General features: G+C 42.1%; 1 protein-coding gene across 3 annotated transcripts in view; it reads right to left on the bottom strand.

The window, feature by feature from the left end:
- Positions 1 to 22,459, bottom strand: part of TPR (translocated promoter region, nuclear basket protein) — a 35,337-nt gene that overhangs the window by 619 nt on the left and 12,259 nt on the right. The window contains exons 19-50 of one of the 3 annotated variants that reach the window (XM_051793480.1): positions 22,241 to 22,375; positions 21,409 to 21,549; positions 21,099 to 21,267; positions 20,475 to 20,641; positions 20,126 to 20,278; positions 19,464 to 19,580; positions 18,522 to 18,725; positions 18,258 to 18,442; positions 17,722 to 17,869; positions 17,298 to 17,435; positions 16,568 to 16,699; positions 16,191 to 16,321; positions 15,621 to 15,831; positions 15,324 to 15,470; positions 14,743 to 14,941; positions 13,881 to 14,086; positions 13,287 to 13,348; positions 12,122 to 12,330; positions 11,590 to 11,862; positions 10,658 to 10,806; positions 8,129 to 8,212; positions 7,638 to 7,838; positions 7,149 to 7,280; positions 6,547 to 6,637; positions 5,896 to 6,080; positions 4,924 to 4,992; positions 4,053 to 4,144; positions 3,322 to 3,428; positions 2,564 to 2,659; positions 2,249 to 2,405; positions 1,433 to 1,551; positions 469 to 567 (exon numbers count right to left, since the gene is read on the bottom strand). In XM_051793480.1, coding sequence (XP_051649440.1) covers positions 469 to 567; positions 1,433 to 1,551; positions 2,249 to 2,405; positions 2,564 to 2,659; positions 3,322 to 3,428; positions 4,053 to 4,144; positions 4,924 to 4,992; positions 5,896 to 6,080; positions 6,547 to 6,637; positions 7,149 to 7,280; positions 7,638 to 7,838; positions 8,129 to 8,212; positions 10,658 to 10,806; positions 11,590 to 11,862; positions 12,122 to 12,330; positions 13,287 to 13,348; positions 13,881 to 14,086; positions 14,743 to 14,941; positions 15,324 to 15,470; positions 15,621 to 15,831; positions 16,191 to 16,321; positions 16,568 to 16,699; positions 17,298 to 17,435; positions 17,722 to 17,869; positions 18,258 to 18,442; positions 18,522 to 18,725; positions 19,464 to 19,580; positions 20,126 to 20,278; positions 20,475 to 20,641; positions 21,099 to 21,267; positions 21,409 to 21,549; positions 22,241 to 22,375 — 4,708 coding nt within the window. Of the gene's footprint in view, positions 1 to 468; positions 568 to 1,432; positions 1,552 to 2,248; positions 2,406 to 2,563; positions 2,660 to 3,321; positions 3,429 to 4,052; positions 4,163 to 4,923; positions 4,993 to 5,895; positions 6,081 to 6,546; positions 6,638 to 7,148; positions 7,281 to 7,637; positions 7,839 to 8,128; positions 8,213 to 10,657; positions 10,807 to 11,589; positions 11,863 to 12,121; positions 12,331 to 13,286; positions 13,349 to 13,880; positions 14,087 to 14,742; positions 14,942 to 15,323; positions 15,471 to 15,620; positions 15,832 to 16,190; positions 16,322 to 16,567; positions 16,700 to 17,297; positions 17,436 to 17,721; positions 17,870 to 18,257; positions 18,443 to 18,521; positions 18,726 to 19,463; positions 19,581 to 20,125; positions 20,279 to 20,474; positions 20,642 to 21,098; positions 21,268 to 21,408; positions 21,550 to 22,240; positions 22,376 to 22,459 lie in introns of all 3 variants that reach the window. The other 2 variants (XM_051793471.1, XM_051793461.1) reach the window with 2 other exon arrangements.

The following is a 22,459-nucleotide window of genomic DNA, read 5'->3' on the forward strand; positions in this document are numbered from 1 at the left end:
AGGATTTTCTTAATACAGAAGTTGCAAACAAGAACTTATTGTTGTGGTTGAACTTTATTTTGCACTATAAAAAATCTTTAGTACTTCCAGAAACTTTTTTTTAAATCAGTACAGGACAGAGTGATGTCATAACTGGAACTCTTAAAGTGCCAAATGGGAACTGCTCTGTAACTAAACCCAAAGATTTCTAGACTTCTGTCTAAAAAATTTGCAAGTGTAAGATGTATTGCCCTTTACTTTCTCTCCACTGATAAGAACCAAGTGCCAGAGAAGAAGAAAGTTCGCCTGTCTAAAAACTGCTCAGACACATTTAAACAAAACTAGAGCCTTTAGGGTCACATACCAGAACCTAGGGCAGGGCATCATTCCGTGACTAGAACAAACACAGCCTATAAAGTACTTCCCAGAGTGTCCCCCCAGGAAGGAAGCCCCCCAGAGCCATGGCCTGGAGCCCCCCGAGGCACTTACCCCTCTGCCTGTTGAACTGGCGCCCGCGCACCCCCGTGCGCAGCGTCGGGGGCTGCAGCCGCACGCGGCGCAGGGACTTGGGCTGGTTGCTGCTCGTGTCTGTGGAGAGGGGGGAATGCAGAGAGGAAGTCTGTGCCTGGCAGGTTCTCACTGTTTATGTGATTTGATAGGAGTTATGCTCTCTAATTTACTCTAGAATTATGAAGGCGCCTCCTTATCTCATTGACATGTCCTCCGATATAAATAAAAGCCTGAAGACAAATAAGTTTGGCACTTCTTTTGTTACTTGTGCAAGGGGGTAGATGGGTAACTCACTGATTTACTTTACTTTTTTAATTGAAGGAAAAATAGCTTTAAAGCTGACATCAAACATACCAGTGGATAAATCAGCAAAGTATCAGTAACTTCTGCTCCCTGAAGCATTATTCTTACTCGGCCTACTCCAGTTACTGCAGGCCAGGGAAAACTGGTTTGCCAAAGCACAGAATTTACAGGCAGCAAAACATGATCCTGCTCTAAGAGAATTCAGGGAGACCTTACAACTCCTTCCAGTGCCTAAAGGGGCTCCAAGAGAACTGGAGAGGGACTCTGGACAAGGGCCTGGAGGGACAGGACAAGGGGGAATGGCTTCCCAGTGCCAGAGGGCAGGGTTAAATGGGATATTGGGAAGGAATTGTTGGCTGTGAGGGCAGTGAGGCCCTGGCACAGGTTGCCCAGAGAAGCTGTGGCTGCCCCATCCCTGGAATTGTCCTTGGAGCAACCTGGTCTTATGGAAGTTGTTCCTGCCCATGGGAACTGGATGGGCTTTAAGATCCCTTCCAAACCCAATCACTCCATGAGTCTGTGATTCAAAGAGTTTTCTCTTACTTTGTGTATCTTGGCTACCAGCCATGCTGCTGGACATAGAGGTTCCCACACTTAATGCAATGGAATGAAACAGCTCTTCCCAACAATTATTCTGTACCTGCAGATGAACTCGAAGGAGGATCCTGACTAGTTGAAGGAAGATCTGACTCATCAGATGCTTGAACAGATTCTTCTTCTTGCTGGCTATCAATTTCTAGACCTGCTTCTGAAGTAATGCTAGGAGAGAAGGAGGGGGAGGAAAACCATGGAAGTGTATTCACATACTTTCAAAACGTTCAGGAAAAAAAGGCACTGTCTTGGAACACAAAGATTCAATGAAAATCAGAAGTAAAATATGGCATAAAATGATAAACTATCCCCTTTTAGATCTGTAATGCATTTGATCATAATACAAAATACAGCAATTACTAGAAATATTAAAAACTGCACTCGTAAAAAGGAAGACAAAACCATTTGTCTACGAAATTCATATTCCCCCCACGCTACATCTTTTGTACCTGCACTGTCTTAACTGACTTCATTATATATCTGTGCTTTGAATGAGGAGTGATTTTCTATATTAAACAGGAATGCTTCAGCCTTTATTCAGCAAACCCCCATCCTTCAACTTGGCCCTTTACCATCAGTTTTGACTACTGCAGATCCCTCTGCATTCTCTAAAAAATACAGAAATATATTTTTTAAAATTGTATTTTTGTGACTTTTATATGAGCTTTGTTAAACCAGGGGAAAATCAGAAGAAACCCTTTGTTTCTGAATGAAAAGGTCAGATTCTACTGCTTCAGAGCTTACTAAATCCTGTTTGAGCTGTCCTTCCTACCAGAACCAGGTTAAACTGCCAATGACTCACAGACACACCGGGATGAAAACAAATCATTAAATGTGCTAGTGAAGCAAATGAGTTGTATTTTACCCTTCAGATTCTGCCTCTGCAAACACTTCATCCCCATCGTCCCCAGCCCCAGGCTCTGTGGTGGTGGACAGGCTGCCAGTGGACGTGGTGACCATGGGCACGGACTGGGACGCGTGTTCCGAGGCGTCGGCCGAGGCGCTCTCCGTGAACACCGTCACTGCTCGGGGCAACAAACAGCCTGTCAGTCCCCATTCCCTGCACAGAACCCATGGAAACCACAGGCAGGGCAGGGAAAGGACTACTGGAATTTCATTATTTGCTGAGCAGTCGAGGTTTGCAGCCTTCACTTTGGTCTGCAAACCTCCTGCCACTCACCTGGTGCCGCTACTTGTAACGGGGTTGTGGGGACGCTCCGACCCCCAGATTCCTCCTCGTGAGCAAGGAACAGTGGGGTTTCATACATTCCTAAGCCTGCAACACAAAGGGTCAGTGACAATCATCAAAATAACCAGCTAAACCCCAGAATATAATTGATGTCTTCCCCCTGCTGAAATCCAGCAATTTGTCCTTACATACGGAGAGTTTTATAATTTTATTGGCCTAATGTCAGAGCTGATTATATTTCATTGAAAGGTAAAAACTTGATGAAAATATTACTGCTTGGTTTTTTTATTGTCATTCTTTTCTTATGCCATTATTTTGCATGACTTTCTTCAGGGAGCAGTGTATGTTCCATGTCAACAGGGAACAGGGGAAAGGGACTGAATCAGGACAGTAGAGACACATTGCCTGGACACTTTTCAGCAGGTGAGGATATATCCCAAAGATTTCTTTGGTTTTGCTGTTTTCCCCTATTTTTTTACGAGAGGAAAGCTACAACCAAAATTAAAGTTAAACCCCATTCCCTCAATATTTCATTTCATTTTAAAATCATAATACAAGTAGAAATTTTGCAGCTTGAAGGAAACTCCTTTTCACTTTCTGTTAAGTCTCCCTCTGCTTACAATTATTTAAGAGTTGCAAGTTTCCACACTTTTAACAATTTCCCGAGGTAGAACTGTGGTGTTTTTTTTACTGAATTATTTCTTTTTCACTCCAAGACCCATGGCAAAGGGAGCACAGGGCTGGTTTACCTCCTTGGGATGCAAGCTGACCCAGGTCAGAGTGACTGGAGCTAGTTTGTGGCATATCTTCAGGGGGTCCAAATCTGAACCGAGGAACTCCAGCCACCTGGGGGGAACTGTCAAAATAAAGATTTAAGGAATTCTGCAACTTCCCCAATGATCAGGGCAGGGTGGGGGGGGAAGACAACTTTCCAACCAAACCAAGAGAGCAAATTATACATGAGACAAAATGAATTCCTCCTGATCGTAAAAATCAGCTAAACTACTGCTAAATGAATAACAATCAGCTTCTTAAATGACTTGGAATGTATTCAAAATCAGTAGAACAGTCCTGAAGAGAATACTCTTTACATATCCATCCTCTGAATTCTCACATTTTTAACTGGATTCCTGAATGTGTCCAGAACATCCCAAAATAAAAAATGGGGGTAACTTTTCCTACTTTTATTGGTAATATTAATGGTAGGGGGGGAAGACTGAGGAAGGAAATTAGATGGAACTTTCTTCTGTTTGTCTAATCTCCTCTTTAGTCAGTAAGTTACTGACTTAATACAGTTAATACACTGGAGATTATCCACCTCCTAATTTGATGATCAGTTATATGACATACAGTTCAAACAATGATTTTCTATCATACTACTTAGCATTTTTTAGCCAATCACAAGTTCATTTAATTTGAATTTTCATTCCACTGAAAAACAGAATAAGGAAAAGCCTTTTCTTTAATTTAATCTACTTACTGAATGGCTTCTGCAAATCCATCAGTACGATGTGGAACTACAAGAGTTGGTGTGCTTGGAACTGTTCTGTCCTCATCATCAAAGAAGTGCTGCTGCTGGAAGAAAAGAGACTGATATGAGAGCCTACAATGTATTTCCAATTTCTACCAGCTGAGTTAAAGGTTGATTCTTCCACACAGTCCAACAAAACAAAGACAGATTCAGCCCTAACAAAATTCTTGTCTAATTTCAGACATCTAAATCTGAGCTAGTTATAAAGATGGTCCTTACAGTTGATAAAAAATACCCAAACCAAACCAAAATAAGCCCCATAAACTTGCAAGGCACCCATCTTTCCAAAGATTTTTTAGACATCTATTCCATGAGATCATCCTACCATTGAAGTGCCACTGCAAAGGAATCTTAGGGTGACTCATTCCTAAACAGACAGGAATTGTTTGTCTAAACACAGCTTGCTGTAAGGTACCTGGCACAGAGGATCTTCCCCTGTGTGAGTAAATTCCCTGTTCTCTTGTGTCCTTTGCTCCTGCACTGCCCACAAAGCCAGCAACCTCAGCTCCCTCTTCCCTCAACAGGCATTCCCCACATTTCCCTCCTGAATCTTCTGAACCTTTCTCTCCCAGGTACTCCCAGAAGTCCCTCCCAAGTGCTCAGTCACTGTCCAGGCAAAGGGCAGTTGGTTCTGAGGCCAGGTCCAAGCAGAAATCCAGGGACAGGTATATGCAAGTCAAGCACAAACAAAAATGATGCCTTTGATCTCAGAAAAGATACCTTAGTCAGCAGCTGCACTTCCACAAAAACCAAAACAACCCCCAAGAGTTAGGAATGCTCCTCAAAGCAGGTTTTTAGCAGTAGACTTTGATACACTTACCATGCCACCTATCCCAGGGGTCAGCTGCAGCCCTCGCCCCACCGACTGCCTTCGAGTCATCTGGATTCTCTTCACAGGAAAGAAAAAAGGCAGGAGTGTGAATGCTGGCCTGGAATTCTAGTGACACACAAGTGTTCAAGCAGAGCCAAGGACAGCAGCTAAATGAGTAAGTGCAATGATTACCACGGAATCACAGACTATCCTGAGTTGGAAGAGACCCACAAGGACCATCCAGTCCAACTCCTGGTCCTGCACAGACACCCCAGGAATCCCACCCTGTCCCTGAGTGCTCCAGCACTCCTGGAGCTCTGGCAGCCTTGGGGCAGTGCCCACTGCCCTGGGGAGCCTGGGCAGTGCCCAACCACCCTCTGGGGGATTACATGTACATTCTGGGTAAATAACAGTGGTATTTTACTCAACTTTGGCCTGAGGACAGAAAACTTGCCCACAGAAATATTGTGACCCCCAAGCCTCAGCACTGGTTAACGGTAAAGGATCATTTCAGTCAGGACATTTTTGCAGAATTCTCGTTGTGTAGGTCTTTGTCAAAGCATAATCATGGGTCAGACACTGATTGTGAAAGGTTTAACTTGGAAAATGAACGGCAACATCCCTTTGCCCACTGGTAATGGTTGGGGCAGAGACTTAATAAAAACTGTTCCAAATCTGAGTTACAACCTGCTCAAACCCAACTCTTTTTTAGTGGAAATACCAGCAGTCACTGTGACTGACAGAGCACTGGTATAATGTAATAATAATTCTAAGACATAAATCCACCCTGAGTGCCTCACTGCTTTCAGTGCTCCCTGTCCAGCCCCAACCTGCAGGGCGAGCCACGTGCAGTCGGTTTGCTCAGCTCCCATTGTCAGGATGCTAAACAGATGCCAACCGTTTCCCTGGTAGGTTTTATTTATTAGAAATAATACAGTAATTTCTTTAAAAGTCTCATGAACTGCTAGGGCTGGTTCCTACCTGCACTGGGGGCCCCAGCTCCTGGGGAGGAGCGTGGATGGTGAGCCGTGGGGGCAGCGGGTGGGGTGGCCTGCGGGGGGACTGGGGGGGCCGGGGGGGCTGTCTCTCGGAGGCAGAGGATGGCTGCTGCTCCCTCGGGCTCTCGTGAGGAAAAGTGGACTCTGCAGCACTCGTGCTCCCTTCTCCTAAAACACCAAGCACAGAGGGGTAAAGCTGTGCCCTACAAACCAAGTCCAAAAACACGAAAGCAAATCTTCAAGCTCGGCTACATGTTAACATGTTTCTGTTCCCCTGCAACAGCAAGGACAGCTCAGTTACTGGTATTTAAAATCACTGAAAAGAGGACTTGTGCCAGTAACAAAATCAGCACTAAAACAAAACTATTAATTATTCAGGTGCTGTTTAGAGAGAGATTAATCTACTGACCCATTAAGTTTCCACAGCAACCAGAGCTCTCAGGGTTTTCAAAGGCATTAGAATAAACCCAGAAAGAACATTTCAAAAGAATCCACATTTCAGTTTAAGATGGCCTTTAGTACTTCACCTTACATTCCTCCTTTTAAGTGTATTATTAAGTATTTTAACACATGCAAAATAGCTTCTATATTTCTCCTTACACGCACAGACTGAAGAGACATGGAATAACCATACCACTGTTCTGGGAATCTGCTGCCCTCTGGTTGCTTTCAGCTCCTCCCATGCTCTCCTCAGTCTCTGTTCCAGGATCTGTACCATCAGCACCCTAAAAACCCACACAAGCACAGTATGACATAGCACTCAACAAATTACAGGTTGTAAAAGAGATCTATAAAAGCAATACAAAAGTATTCAGAAAGTAAACAAAGTCAAATATAGGACAATCTTAAAATATTTCTGTAAATATCAACAAAATTAGGTAAATATATACAACTCTACGAGATTTCAGAAACATGAACAATGGATCCATCATCATTCAATAGTAACAATGAAATATCCAGCTTTTTAAAAGTCTTACCAACTTTGCAACTACACTATTTTCTGCTGGCTCCTGCATTTTGTATTTTCATTCAGTCCTCTTAAAACATTCAAAATCGATTTTTTTCATGAAAACACCATTTAGAAGAAATTACTATCACCCAGTAGCAGCCTCAGTTTTTGGGGACTAATTCCTAGCAGGGTTCTCTCTTCCAAGCATTCATATCTGTGCAGAAGCATTACAGCACTGATTTAAGGCAAGAAATTTAACAGGCTATAAAGGAAGGTACAAATCTCACCTCAGCATCATCTGCTTCATATCCATCATTACCATCAGCACTACCAGTTCCTTCATTACTGTCATCACCTTCATCTCCCATCCCTGTGTCCTCATCATCATCCTCATCTTCCTCCTCCTCATCATCATAGTCCTATGATAAGACAATAAAAGAGCTCTAAGGAAGTGCAGAAAGGGTAGTGGAATATGTTGAACGTGGAGCACAGACCAACACCCACCCAGCCACTCCCTCACTCCCTCTTCAACAAGGACAAGGGTGGGAAAGCAGATGGAAAACTTGAGGGTCAACATAAAGGCAGGCAAAAAAAACCCCTCCAAGGTGAATTAGCAGATGTTTTAAAAACACTGCAAGTTCACTCCACATGCATATAAACTATTTATACAGTCAAAAAGTTATTCTGATTCAATTAGGCCTGCCTGGTGAGCTTTATATCTGATCAAAGACAAAAATCATAAAGTAGCTCATAAACTAATTCCATGATGTACATACTTCCTGCTCGCCTTCGTTTTCTTCATCATCATCATCTTCATCATCACTATCAATCACAATGACATCATCTCTCTTGGACTGACCATCCTGAGATGAAGAAGTGTTCTGTTGATCTGACTGAAGAGATCCAAGATCTATTGGGATGGACTGGGAAGTTTCCTCACTGTCCTCCATGGCAGGGTACTCTCCCTGGGTAACACCCTGCCAAGGATCAAAGAAGTTACCAGAACAAATAAAATCAAAAGCAACACATGCAACAAAAAGTGAACCAGATTCTGAGGCTTAGAGGAGAAACACTAATTACTGCTGAGGACAAAAGACAATGTGTCTGTCAGCAACTGAACAGTGCAAGTCTAAACTTCAAAAGGTTGTAAGTGGTTTCCACAGGAAACCTGAAGGATCCAATTTGAGATTTCACTTCTAAAAATACTGAGTTCTGGGGGGAAGATGGCTATTTCTGCTGAAGAGCTTTTCTTTTCAAATATGCTTACTTCTCCAATTGAGTCCTGGGAGTCTTGATTATATGTTTGTGCTTCCACCTCTCCATCAGTGCTCTCTTCTGCTGTCACTTCCTCCTGGAAGAACAAACATTTTTCTTGTTTAAAAGACATCATTAACCTTAAAGGTTCTTTAACATGTTTGGGATTTTTTTTTTTACTTCTTTAAAATAAATTATCTTTTCTCACAAAGAACATGGGTAACCTTTTCTTGCCCTTCCTTAGCTCTGCCTCTATCTAACATCCCACTTCTCTGCCCTGGAAAAATACAATTTCCCCATTCCAGTCCACTGGACCTCAGGGACTCTCAATCTTTTCAGGACCACAAAGGAAGCCTCAAGATTTCCCATTCCACCTCCAGTCTCTCAGCTAAGTAAGTGATAATGTTCTGACACAATCTTTCTTTTTTCCTCCTTTGCAGCATCCCTTCCGCACAGAGTTAATAAAACATCTTTGACTTCTCTAACACTGTTCATGAGTTGCCTGCTGTGAGGTTCTCTCTCAAGTTCATCCCTTTTGCACAGGACATCCCAATTCCTCACACCAATATTCACAGGCATCTTCTGTAAGCTTTTCCAGCAACATATCTTTACTTTCATCTCCTCAAGTACACACTAGAATCATCATGGTTGGGCTTCACGAACGAAGATTTGGGAAGGCTCTATCCACATTTGTTACAGGCACGCTGGTGGTTTATGAGGCCAATACGAGACAGACATATCCAATTGCAAAAGGCACAGCAGAAGGACTCCTTAGGTGGTGTATTCTGCAAGACACGGTTCTTTCTGCGTTGCCTTTTCTCCTCGAGAGTGATCCTGCTGCGTTCTCAAAGGAGACAGCTGTGTTACAGATGGGGTGTCTCCAGACCTCCTGATTGGAGGCCAGAGTAGACCAGTTATGGAGATCAATATGGCCAAGGCTGAGATGTTGTTTCAGGCAGTCCTTGTATCTCCTCTTCGGGGCTCCTCTCATGTGGCAGCCGGTGGCAAGTTCACCATAAAGCAGGATCTTAGGGAGGCGGTGGTTGGTCCTTCATCCTGGAGACGTGCCCTGCCCAGCACAGCTGTGTTCTCAGTAACATGGCCTCAATACTTGTGACTGCTGCTTGTTCTAGAACAGATGTGTTGGTCACATCATCTGACCAGTGGATGTTTAGGATTGTTCGGAGGCAGCGTTGATGGAAGCGTTCCAGGAGTCGCAGGTGGTGGCTGTAGATGACCCAGGATTCAGATCCATATAAGAGAGTAGACAGCACTATGGCTCTGTAAACACTGATCTTGGTGCTTTTCTTCAAGTGTTTATTACGCCACACTCTTTTGTGGAGTTTTCCAAAAGCACTCTATGCCTTTGCTAACCTGTTGTCTATCTCTCTGTCGATCTCACCATCCGAGGAGATGAGGCTGCCTAGGTAATTAAACTGCTGGACTGATTTGAGTTCTGATTGGCCAATGGTGATGTGGGGATGATGGGGGATTTCCTGAGGTGCAGGTTGATGGAGAACCTCTGTCTTCTTTAAGCTGACTTCCAGCCCAAAGAGCTCAGCAGCTCAGCACAGCAGGATGTTAAACGCTGCAGAGCTGCTTCTGTGTGAGCAACAAGGGCGGCGTCATCAGCATAAAGCAGCTCCCGGACAAGATGGTTTAAGGTCTTGGTGTGGGCCTTCAGCTGCCTTAGGTTGAAAAGGCTTCCATCAGTACGGTATCGAATGTAGATACCGTCCTGATCATCGAGGCCTGCCGTGGCCCTTTGGAGCATCCTGCTAAAGAAGACTGTGAATAGGGTAGGAGCGAGAACACAGCCTTGTTTCACACCATTCTTAATTAAAAAGGGCTCAGAAGGTGCATCACCATATCTGACTTGGTTGTGCTGATCCTCATGGAGTGAGATGATCATTTTAAGGAACCTGGGGGGACAACCTAAACGTTCCAAAATCTGCCACAGACCTTTTCTGCTCACAGTATGGAAAGCCTTGGTGAGGTCGACAAAGGTTACATAGAGACCTTTGTTCTGTTCCCTACACTTCTCTTGCAGTTGTCTGAGAACAAATACCATGTCTGTGGGGTTCCTGTTGGCTCTGAAACCACACTGACTTTCAGGAAGGATTCCTTCTGCTATAGTAGGTATTAGTCTGTTCAAGAGTATTCTTGCCAGGATTTTGCCAGCAATGGAGAACAGAGTAATACCACAGTAGTTTGAGCAATCTGATTTAATACCTTTCTTCTTAACACCAGAATAACTGTAGATAAAGACCTTCCAGACCACACTGAAATAAGTTTTATCTTCTTCCTCCTCAATACTAGGATATGGCCCTCTCTCTTCCTACAATTTTTAGGATTTGCATCATTCATTGCAACTGGTATAACCTCTACCTTTAAAGATACCAGACAAAAATGCTTTCTCCCCAGTAGATTAGAAAGTCACATTAAGAATTAACTGACTTGCTCTTAAGTAATACACTTGCTTTTCCCATTAAAATCCTCCAATGGAGCAGATTAAGCAGTAGCATTTTATCTTCTTACAAACCTCAGGTCCAACTCTCTGCATGATTCTCAGTTTCTTTGAAGTAGGTGCATCCACTGTTTCCTCAGAGATTTGGTCTGAGTTTTCCACAGTGTTGTCCTCCTCCTCCTCTCGGGAACGTTTGGACAGTGAAGAACTTGGGGTAGCTGAAACTTTAAAGAGCCTCTCAGTTATTTTCAGAACAACAAATGTACAAACCAGAAGATTAAATTTCGTATTTTCCTCTGGAATATCACCTTTATTTCTGCACTGAATGATAACAAGCAGAATCAGAATCACATTGTGCTGTTTCCTAGCCATGAAAACATCAGCCCCTTTAATTACAAGTCTTACACTCTTGGGCCTACATTCATGCCCTAACTCACCCCAAATGTAAACTTCAGGGTACAGCTCAAATATTTCTTCCTACATCTTTGCTTTGGACAAACAGACCTAAAAGTTTAACTGATAATCTGGAAAACAAAAAAACTGAGCCTGCAAAAGGATATTTTTGGGGAATAAATGTTCTATTTACATTACATAGGACAAACAGATGTGCAACAATGTATTACAATGAGTAGCTTTAGTCCTTCTCTATATTTTACATTCAAGCTTAAGTAGCTTACTCGTGGCTCCTAAAATGAACCTTGCTCCCACAGCACCATGGAAACAGAGGCAAGGTTTAATGTATTAAACCCCAAAGCTGCCTCGAATAAATAAACACACACATAAGGTTTATTCTCTACTCTGAGGAATGCAGTGCCAACAGCATTTCAGAGGCACCGTTTCTGATGGTTCAAGAAAGGAGCCTCAACTCAGAAGTTCTTAAAATGGGCATTAAACTAAGAGAGGGGAGAAACAATCCAAACCAAAGTGAGGCCTGGTTTGCCAAGAGTTCGACTGGAGCTACTTTAAAGGAACTATTCCAAAAGGCAGGCCCACAAAACCCCACCAACCTGTGCCAAACACCGCCGTGGAGGTGGAGGGCCTCTCGATCTGGGAGCTCTGCACGACCTCCACGATGGCAGGGGAGGGCTCCTGGGCAGCAGGCTCGATCTGGGGGTGGCTCTGCTGAGTGGGCTGCACAAAGGCAGTGGCCTGTGTCTGCTGCTGGACAGTCAGCAGGGGCTGGGACAGGGAGGTCTGCACGTTGGGGCTGGTGGAGCGCACGGACCCGCTGGTGCTGCCGAAGACGGGAACGTGCTCCACGGGCCCTTCCGACTGCATGGCTGGAAGGCAAAGAGCAGCACACTCAGAATGTTCTAGATTAGCACAGTCAAAGTTCTGTAGATGAATTAACACTGCTTATACACATCTTCAGCTGAGGAATCACGAACTCTGTTGCAACAGAAGTGGTCATGAAACACTGAAATTGCTGCGGGACAACGACATTACGTGAGGTGCTTCCAAACTAAGAACCACCAGATTTCAAGGCAAAGGCAGCATTTATGAGCACTGCAGATCCTTACACTACATCAAAAAGCTCACCTTCCTGAGTCTCCACCTGTGTTGTGGGCATAACTGTGGCTGTAGGGGTAGTGGTGGGGTTGGTGACTGTAGCAGGAGTGACCATTGGACGGATACTGGCTCTTGGAGTAGACTTATTCCCAGCTATTGCAGCAGCAGTCACTTTGCTGGGAGTTGACACGACAGGAGTTGGCTTAATGTTTGCTGTTGGGGGATCTGAAGTGCTGGCACTGAAAAACAGGAGATTGCTTTCACCATGGTGCTGCAGAAAGCAGATTTTAAATACACCGAGTGTAAATATATTCTCATAGCCAGAGACACTAACTTTTAAAGGCTTAAAATTTGAAAGCCTGATAACAGCCAAAGGAATTGTCTTCCAAACTTTTTTATAGCTGAAAAAAGACAGACACACTATGCCATCAGTAGCATTTTGTGCAGCTTAGAGGACTGACAGGTTTTTTCAAAGGTAACCAACTAGAAATCTGAAAGCAGATCAAAAGGAAGGTGTAGGTCATACTATTAGTTGTGCTGGGACTTTATTACAGTGAGTAATACATCTTACATCAAAAGTGATTCACTCAGTATAGTGATAGATAGATAGATATATCTAGATATATCTATCACCTTTTGGTTGAGACAAGGATCAGCCAAACTTTAGGAGGCATTTTTGAAAGCCTTGCTACCTAAAGGATGCTGTCATAAAAACGGAGAGGGACTTTGTTATCCAAACTTATATAATGACAGCAATATTTCCCATTTCAAAGCTTAGGTATTTGACCACTTTATCTGTTTTTAAGAGTTGCTATCTGTTCAGTCTGTTTCTCAGGTTTGACATTCTTGCACAAGGAAAATCCTCCCTAAACCCAAAAAGGTTAAAGGTAACAATCAAAGTTATATAACTTCAGGAATGTCTGAAAACATTTAAAAAAATCTTTTATGCTTCCCAGAAACCATGTTCCTGGTGGTTTATATGACAGTTTAACATTTAAAAGCTTTACTGATTAGATGTAGCTGAGAAACAGGAAGAACATATGTCAATCAGCATCTTCAGCTGCTTAAGAAAAATTATGAGAAGCCATGAAATTTATGAAAATTATGGTTTACTAAAAAGAGCAACTACATAAAGACAGAACTAAGAAATATCAACAATGGAAACTCTGCAAAACCCCCAAACCCTTGAACTCACATTCCTCTTTCACCTGAAGCCGGAGTGGACTTGAGTGAGATTTGCCTCTGCTGTTCTGGGACCTGTCAGGTAAGAAACACAAGTGTCCTGTCAATACACATGAACCAGAGTGAGCAAGCTGGAAAACACCTGAGCAGCAGATCTCTTTGTAAACAAGTCTGTTAGAGAAATGCCTGCTAGCCCTTTACCTGGTCAGACCCCACGACTATTGCAAACCATTCTACAAAACCAAGTTCTCCAAACCAAACTACACCAGCCACACAGAGTCTTTAAACTGACTCAGTAACTTCTCAGTTATTTTCTGAGGCTTTGAGATAATGGCAGCCAGAACCCACTATATTCAATGTATGAGTAAAATGCAAAAATAGAGAGCAGAGTGCAAATAGCTCCTTGGCCAATTCAGTTAATAACAGAACCATCTGCTTGTTAGCACTGGGAACTGTGATTATGGCAAGAAATAAGTTTTAAATTAAGTTCTGAACCCTCGCTAAAACCAACCTGTGTATTTCCAAAACCATGGAACAGTGGAACATGAACAGGGCCCAGTTTGCTGACCAAGCCTAGCTGGACAGTGGTGCCCTCAGGATTTGGTACCTTGTTTGTGGACTCCGGGGGCTCATCGCGCTGCTCGTGGTGCCGCTCCTGCTGCTCCCGCAGCTCCCTCTCCAGGCGGCAGATCCGCCCCTCGTACTGGGACTTCAGGGCACTCATCCGCACCTCCAGCTCCGTCTTCTGCTCCTCCAACGAGCTGCTCTTCTGCTTCCACTCCTCATTTTCCTTTGTCAGCTGTTCTTTTGTACCTGGGTGAGCAGGAAAGGACTCGGTGTTGTCACTGTAACCCAAGTCTGCCTGTGGAATACCTGGTGTTTTACTACGTCACCGAAGGATTTTGAAACCTTAATGTTAAGCTATCAAAGGAACTCTCAGAGGCAGTTATAGCTTCCACGTGCCATTTTTCTATTTAATGACAAGATATAAAAACGTGTAATAAATATATATTTAATAATAAAGAAGTACAAGTTGATGTACTTTTGTGTTGTACACAAAAGAACAAGGTGTTTTCAGCAAGCTGTTACACCATCATTCCTCTCAATGACAACTAAAAACAGAGGAGGCAATGTGGTTTGGACCTGAACATTTAGGGAAGGGGGGAATTATCTGAGTTGTTAGTAGGGTCAATCTGCTCTAATCAACAGAGGGTTGAAAAATGGGGGTTATCATGTTGGTTGACCAAAAGTAAGCAAAACTTTTTTTACCTCCAGTGTACAGTTAGTTATATACTTTTATCATCCCCTGAAAACACTTCAGTTTTAGAACAATTCCTGTAACATCTAATCTAGAAAACATCTTTCAGTAAAATATGAAGTAGGCCATATTTTCCCAAACATCCTGTCTAAAGGTTTTTCCACAGGAATAATCAAAAATCCCTAGAGACAGAAAAAAAAAATTACAATACCAGCTAACTGTGCAATTTTCTGCTTGGCTGCAAGCAAGGTCTTCCTAGTTTTCTCTTCCTTCTCAGTGATTTGTTGCCTGAGCTGTTCTTCCTGTGTAGTCTTCTCTTGCAGATCTTGATGAAAACGGGTCAGTTCTGATTGTAGCTGCATTATCTGCTCCTGAAGATTTCTAACTTCAGTCTCCTTTTCTGCTATAGTCTAGAGAGAGAGAGAGATTGCAGTTGTTGGCCACAATCAGCTTTTCAGCAAATACAAAACCCAATAAGCTCCAAGGATCCAGTATTAGCTGGCCACTGGATTAAGGTTAAAAGACTTCTAACGAATAATCGGGTGTCCAGTCCTCTGAATGTAACAGCTTATTATTCCAAGAAATAATGCGAGACACACTAGACATAGGATTTAAATCGGGTTTAAGGTCTGTCTTTCCCAACAAGGTAGAGGCACAACAGGCCACTTCACATATTTCTGTGCACACACAGAAAAACACCCTCACCTTCTTCGCTGTTACACATTTTCGACTGATTGGAGTACAGCACTCTGAAATCACTCACTGTTCTTACCTTGCCCACTCTGTTCCTACCTTTTGTAAGCTTTCAACCTGAGTCTCCAAATTCTTTGTCTTCACTTCAGCTTGACTGAGAGTGTCTTTCAGCTCTTGTACCTCCTGGGCAGAAACCTGGTCTTCTTGTTGTTCCACCAAAGACTGAGTTGACGCTTCGGCGACCATCTGAAAGGTATCAAGGTACCAGGCTAAAGAGACCATCTGATCAGAATGATACTGCTCTCACAAGATGCTTTTGTGTACTAAGGGATCAGTTTAAACGCCCTGGGCAAACACCAGGAACTCCAAGGAAGGCTAAAGTTCAGTTCTCCCTACCTTATCGTGCTGTGCCTTCAGCTCCTCGTACTGAGTCTTGTACCTGCGACCAATTTTCTTCACCTGTGTTATAGTTTTCACTTTTTCTTGTATGTCAGCCACTTTAGCATCTAGTTCTTTCTGCAAAGTATCCTTTTCTGTTCTTATTTTAGTTACTTCCTCCTTCAGGCTCTGAACGAGATTCTGGCTTGTAGTCAAGGATGCATTAGTTCTAAATAACACGAAGCCAGAGGAAGATGTGAATGAGATGCTTGAAATCATATACACATTTCAATATTGCTGATCTATGCAATATCACAGGCATTATCTGTAGTGACTTCTGATTTCTAGGATTCTGCAGTACAGAATAGAAATAATTCTACAATACATTAGTTTAGAATAAATTCAGCTAAATGACAGCTTCCAAAACAACTCTCATTTTGTTTTACCTGCTTATTATCAAGCTATGGTAGGAACACAAAGGGATTCATACTTACATGGAGACAGTTAAGAAATCACGCTTCCAGATACAGCTCTAATTAAAATACTTTGCTTTGCACAAAATCTTTTATTAATTGATTAATACCACACCTGGCTACTTCTGCTTTAAGCCTGCCTGTTTCTTCACTCATTTGCTGGACACGCTTGGCATTTGCCTCCTTCTCCGAGAGCAGCTTTCGATACTCTTCGAGATCCGTGTCCTTCTGCTGACTCAACAAATGCTGGAAGGGTGAGAAAACAGTCTCCTTTTTCACAAGATGATTATACAGTTATAGCCAGAATATCTCCTTGAATTAAGCTGCTGCTTTTGCATTTTGCTATGGAACAGCCAATTTTGAATCTACAGAAACAATGCTTTATAATTCAAATGCGTTTCTTAGTTTGTTGTTTAGAACTTTTTTTTTCAGTTGGTTGATTGTTGGGTTTTTTTTTCCCCACAACATTGTTGAAAAAATGCAATCCCCCACCTGAGTCCGGGCTTTCCAGCGTTTAACATCCTCTTCCAGCAGCTTTTTCTCTGCCTGCAGCATTCCACTCTTCTCACTCAGCTCAGCATTGGACTCTTGCAGAGGTAGGATGTCTGCCTCAAGCTTGCGGACCTGGAAAAGCACAACAGGGGATTAAACTCTGGATCATGTGAGACTGAAGGAATCCCTCAAGCAGAAGTCATGACATAGCTTCCTTCCTAACTTTCTGCCTTCCAGTGGGGTGAGGACAAGAGCAGGGGATGATCCTACGGAGCAAAAAAATACTGGTGCGACTTCACAATCGTGGATTCTCACTCCTTGTACTTTGGTACAGGAAACAGATTATTAATCTCATGTTAGAAGCCAAGCAACACTGCACAGGATTTCATTAAAATAAGCAGCACCTCCCTTTTAAACTCTTAATAAAGCTGGGATTTGCTTTTTATGTATTCTTATACCAATTTTCATTTAACTGCTGATAATATCCTTGTTCCTGGATACCTCTAGCCAAAGGTAAATGCTGATTCTGTTTCATGGAAGTGGAACTGAACTTCTTTTCAATGTTCTAGGTGGACCAATGTCTTTTAAAATTCTAAATGGGAAGTTCACTCATTAGTGTATGACTGAAAGGAATGATCATAAGCTAAATAATGTATTTAATGTAATTAGCAGTGGTATATCCAGACACTAACTCGTCCACTGAGAAGTTCACCTGAAGCTCAGTACTAACCTTTGCTTGAATTTGTTGTAGCTCTTGTTCCAGCCTCTCCTTCTCTTCTCTCAGCATCTTGTTGGTTTCTATCAGTATGTTCATGGTCTCAGTTTTCTTCATTAATTCCTCATGCTGTGCAATGGTTTTTGCTGTTACCTTTGGAAAGATTGAACTCAGTCATTTGTTTTGCTTGCACATGCACGTAACTCTCCACATGGGCATTCAAAACAAGCAAATACAGCTTAAGAAATGGGAGATAAATTCTTTTTATTTTCTTTATTGTTATAAGCGTGAGTTGCTCCAGTTGGCTATAAGCAACCCCAGCTTAAAAAACGCTCGAATTCTTTCAAAAACTCATTTTTGGGCATAGGCAGCAAAGACAAAGAGTAGAACACAGAGCACAGCCCTCTGCACTCACTGCAATCGTAACATCCAACCATACCTGCACTTTCTCTCTCTCAGCATTGAGACTGTCCTGCAGTTCCTGCAGCTCCCTCTCCAGGTGCTCCACTCTCTGCCGGTAACGCAAACTCTCCACCTGGGCCACCTCAAACCTCGTCTCTGCAATCTCCTTCTCCCGCCGGATGAACCTGCAGGGAGGAAATGAACACCATGTCAGGTCAGGGGAAAGGCAGGACAAGGAATCTTATGCCTGTTTAGTACAGAAATTGGGTCAGGAAGATCAAAAATTCTTCAACATCTACATAAACTCCATAAAAACTGCAATGAGAAAAAAGATCCCCTTTATCTAACTTGTCTGCCAATCACATCTGCAGGTTCCTGTCATAACTGACTCATTTTTCCTAGGAGCAGAAAGAAATCTCCTGTGCTAGTTACTCATGTAGCAAAACACCTCCCACCTAGTAAAAAAGTGCTTTAATTTTAGACACTGCCCTTCAAATATAAAGCAACGCAGAACTATTTAATTTCACAACTGATTTATAACCCTTGAGAGAAGGAACCCAGAGCTGAAGTTACCTAAGAATTTCCAAGATTTGTTCCTGGGATTTGCCTTCCTCATTGAGAGAAACATTGGCTGCAGTCGGGATGGCTTCTTTCATGGAGGTCACCATCTTGTTGCTCATACTCTCCAGCTGTTCATGCAACAACCGGTTCTGTTTCTCCAAATCCTCACAGCGGGATGCGAGTTTGGAGGCTTCATCCTACAACAAAATCGTTCAGTGACTGATTTCTGCAGCTGAATCTCTGTTCGCCGAACAAAAGCCACTGAAACCATCGTACCTTGATCATTCTCTCTCTCTCTTCCCAGGAGGCTTTGGATTCCAACAGCTCAGACTCAGCTTTCCGAGCAGCCTCCTCCAGCTGCTGCCTCACTGCTGTGTTCTTTGCAACCTGGTCTTTAATGGCCTGTAAAGCTTCGACATCGGCAGCGTGGAGCATCAACTCCCGTTCGTATTTATTCTGAGCTTCAGAAGCCATCATTGCCTGCAGAAAACCACCACAAATAAACTCTGCTATCTTTAGTGTTGTGTGTTAGATACGTACAGAGAGACAAAATCAGAGGCCACTAATGAGAAAGAAAACCACTGGCCAAAACCTCTGCTATTCTCAAACACAGAAATCATGGCCACGCCCATTTACTACGTTTTGGGTTGGATTAAACAGTCCAAATTTTTCTACATCCTTGACATTGATCAGTGTTGCCAGAATTTTCACCTCCAGAAAAGTAGCTGGTAACAAGACAATCCTATCAGCTGCTGCTAAATATCACATTGCCCCACAGTTTTAAAAGATGACAATCACATTTTGGGTTAGGTGTTTTCCCCATTGTCCTGTTGTGAGAATTCAGGGTTCTTTTTTGCTTCCCCCTCAGGAGACTGAGGTAGTAATTAATTAAAACCAATTAATTACGTTCCCCAACTGATTTCTTTACATAATGAAACAGGCTTTAGAAACAGAAATCTATTGCACCATCTGTTGCTATCTTAAATGACACAAACTGTGCTTGCAACACAGAGTCAGTTCAGTTGATATTACAATATTGATCAAGTAGAAGAACGAAGCATTAAATAAGCAGTTGCTTATTTAACAGAGAATGTGCTCTTGCAGAACTTTTCCTGCTTCCACCAGCCTCTGAGCAGCAATTCAGTTTTGAGTTCAGCTAAAAGACTAACAAGAGGTTTACTGTCCCTGGCTCAAATTAGGCAAATACTACCAACATACTTGTTCCTGGCAGTCACGACGGGCCTGCTGTTCATTATTCAGAGCTGTGCTGGCTCTCTGAAGAGCTTCCTGAACCTCTGACTGCACAGCTGACAGACTCTTCTTCAGCTCTGACAGCTGCAGGGACAGGGGAACGACAAAAACAAAGTGAGAACAAAGCCAACACTAAGTGACAAAGTATTTTACAGAGTACTGAACACAGTCATTAATAATGTAGAACTGAAGGGTAATTAGTTACTTATAAATTAAAGTTAGTATTAAAAAAGGAGAAATATTTTCAATATTTGGACTTTATTAATATAAAGAGCTCTTTCCGGGTAAAAATATATTCGTGTGTTTTCAGAGCTGGGCCTGTAGGTATTCTACTTACAGTCATCTTGTTTGTTTCTGAAACCTCTCTCAAAGGCTTTTACTCATGTTTTTCTGCAAACTGTGCTCAAAGTTCAGGAAGACAGCTTTGAACACACAATCACCCCAACAAAGTGACAGGGTTAAGGTACTACTCCTGTTTGGAACCCTCTCCCAAATTCAGTCAGCCCCATGTGCACTAAGAAACATTTAGTTCTGGGCACTACTATACTGTGAAAACCAGGGAGTCTTGTAAAAGCACATTGCTGTGGACTCTGCAAGGGGATTTAGGGAAGAGGGTGCTCAGTGCATACCTGTTGTTCCATATTCTCCACAGCTTTACGTTTCTCCTCTTGCACTTCTTGTTTTTCCTTTTCTGACTCCATCAACTTCTTCTCCAGCTGTGCCTGATACTCTGAGGACTCCTTCAGACGAGCTTCAACTGTTGTACGAACTTCCTCTGTCACCTGCATTAAAATCCATCAGGAGATCAATTTTCCCCCCATTGAATACATTATTCTGATATAAAACCAGTATTTTATTAACAACTTGAAAGCCAGAATAGGTATTCTGAGCATCTCATTTAGACTAACAACACTGAAAATATGGAGAATCACAAAGAGCAATGAATAATGGCACTAATAAACAATGGTAACTACTTACTTGTTTTTCCTTATTAAGGGATTCCTCTAGACTAAGAACCATGGCCCTGTACTGCTCCACATTACTAGAACTAGTCTTGAGTCTCTCTTTCAGGTCATTGACTTGTTCCTCAGCTTGTCTCAGTCGACTTACAAGATCATCCACATCTTCATTTGGACTCTGCTGACCTGCAACATTAGAACACATTCATTAATGGAAGTTTAATTCAGTTTTTTTTAACCACTGTTCTGTCAAAAACTGAACTCTTTTTAGAATAATAATATGGAAAAAACAATCACCTTCACAAAGCTCCCCTAAATACAACTGTCACCCCTAACCAAAGTAAGAGCTTACAATAAGCATTGTTGACTATTTAAAAATACCTAACCTAACAGACTTAAGTTCCTTCAAATAAAAATAAAAGGCATCCTTTAATAAGTTTTGCTTTATTCTTCCCCTTTGTCAAAGACTGCTTGGACAGGAGTTTCACATTAACAAATCTGTCTGAATATGTGATGAGCCAAGAGGTTTATTATTTAGTGTACCGCCCTCCTAATTCCAAATTACTATGGATTATTAATTTTACCATTCTGCAGGCAGCAGTATTTCCCATAAAGAGAAATTAAATACAGAAGAACACCTTACCTTTCCCTGGAGGCCTCTGTGATGACTGAGATGTCAGCTGAGCCTCGGTGTTGTTAAGTTGCTGCTTCAACATGGCAGCTTCTTTCTGGGCATTCTTCAGGAGCTCCTTTGTGTTAACGTGACGGTTTGTCTCAGTCTCCAGCTGCCTCTTAAGATCCAGGATCTGAACCTGCAGACACAAGGTTCCTCAACTTGTAATTATTCCCAAATGACACAAAGACCAAATGTGTTTACAAAGGAACACGCTGTGAGCTGGCAGAAGCCATGAACTTTATCTTCCCCAAAACAAGTGTAGCACATTTCCACTCACCTCTTGATTTTTGGTGAGGGAATGTCTTTGTTCCACCTCACTCTCCAGTTTCTTCTTCAGCTGAGATATCTCACGCTCCAGCTTTTCTATCTGATTATTGAGTCTTTGCTTTGTTTCTGTCTCAGACCTCTCCAGTATTCCCTGATAAAAGAGCATGATGCACTATGCTTAAAATCACTTTAATGATTTTCTTCTGAATTACTGCAGCACTTCATACAAAGTTGTCACAACACTTCTCCTATCCCCAAAATAAATAATAGGCAGATACAGAATATTATGAAAAGTAGCACTTACAATGTCTGACTTAGTTTTGAAAAATTTTTTAATAATACTGATATAATAAATATGATTGTAAGGAAATCTAAAACTCCCCCAAAAGATCCACTACAGAAATAGGATTCAGTCACATGATAATATGTGCAACCCTAAATACACAATAAGTGTCAACATACCTTATAATAAATTATATAAAAGTAAAAAAGTAAATATAATGTAATAGGAAAATAAACTACCAAGGCAGGCACTGATAAATTTTGCTAATAATTAACCGATTTTTTTCCTTTCACTTTGTTCCTGTTTCTGTTTTATTAAGACAACCCTTCTCATCAACCCAAAATTCTCAGGACTTTGCCCAGGTAAATAAAAGAGTAGGATGGGAATCACAACCTTGTTGAAACAAGTTGCTCAAGCATTTTATGTTCAGTGTCGATTTGTAACCATATAAAAATCCAGTTTGAGACCCAATCCCATGACTGTTTTATTTGATTTTGATGGGTATTCACTGAAAACTCTGACAGACAGACTCAATTTGGACAGACTCAACACCACATACCTGAATTGTTCTCAAATTAGTGAGCAGCAAGTTCTGTCCTCTCTGTTCCACCAACAGAGAATCCCGTTGCTGAGTCAAACGCACATCTGACATCTTCAAGATATCTTTCTCCTTTTTCAAGTTTTCTGCTCGTACCTTTAAGGACAACAAGTAATAAGAACTTTGTTATCAATCCCAAATCTACCCATTAATTTATTTTTATGATCAGTTAATATTATG

The sequence above is a fragment of the Manacus candei genome, unplaced genomic scaffold, assembly GCF_025592945.1.
Source record: "Manacus candei isolate 608988 ecotype Guabito, Panama unplaced genomic scaffold, ASM2559294v1 h1tg000005l, whole genome shotgun sequence".
In the NCBI taxonomy this organism is placed as follows: Eukaryota; Metazoa; Chordata; class Aves; order Passeriformes; family Pipridae; genus Manacus; species Manacus candei.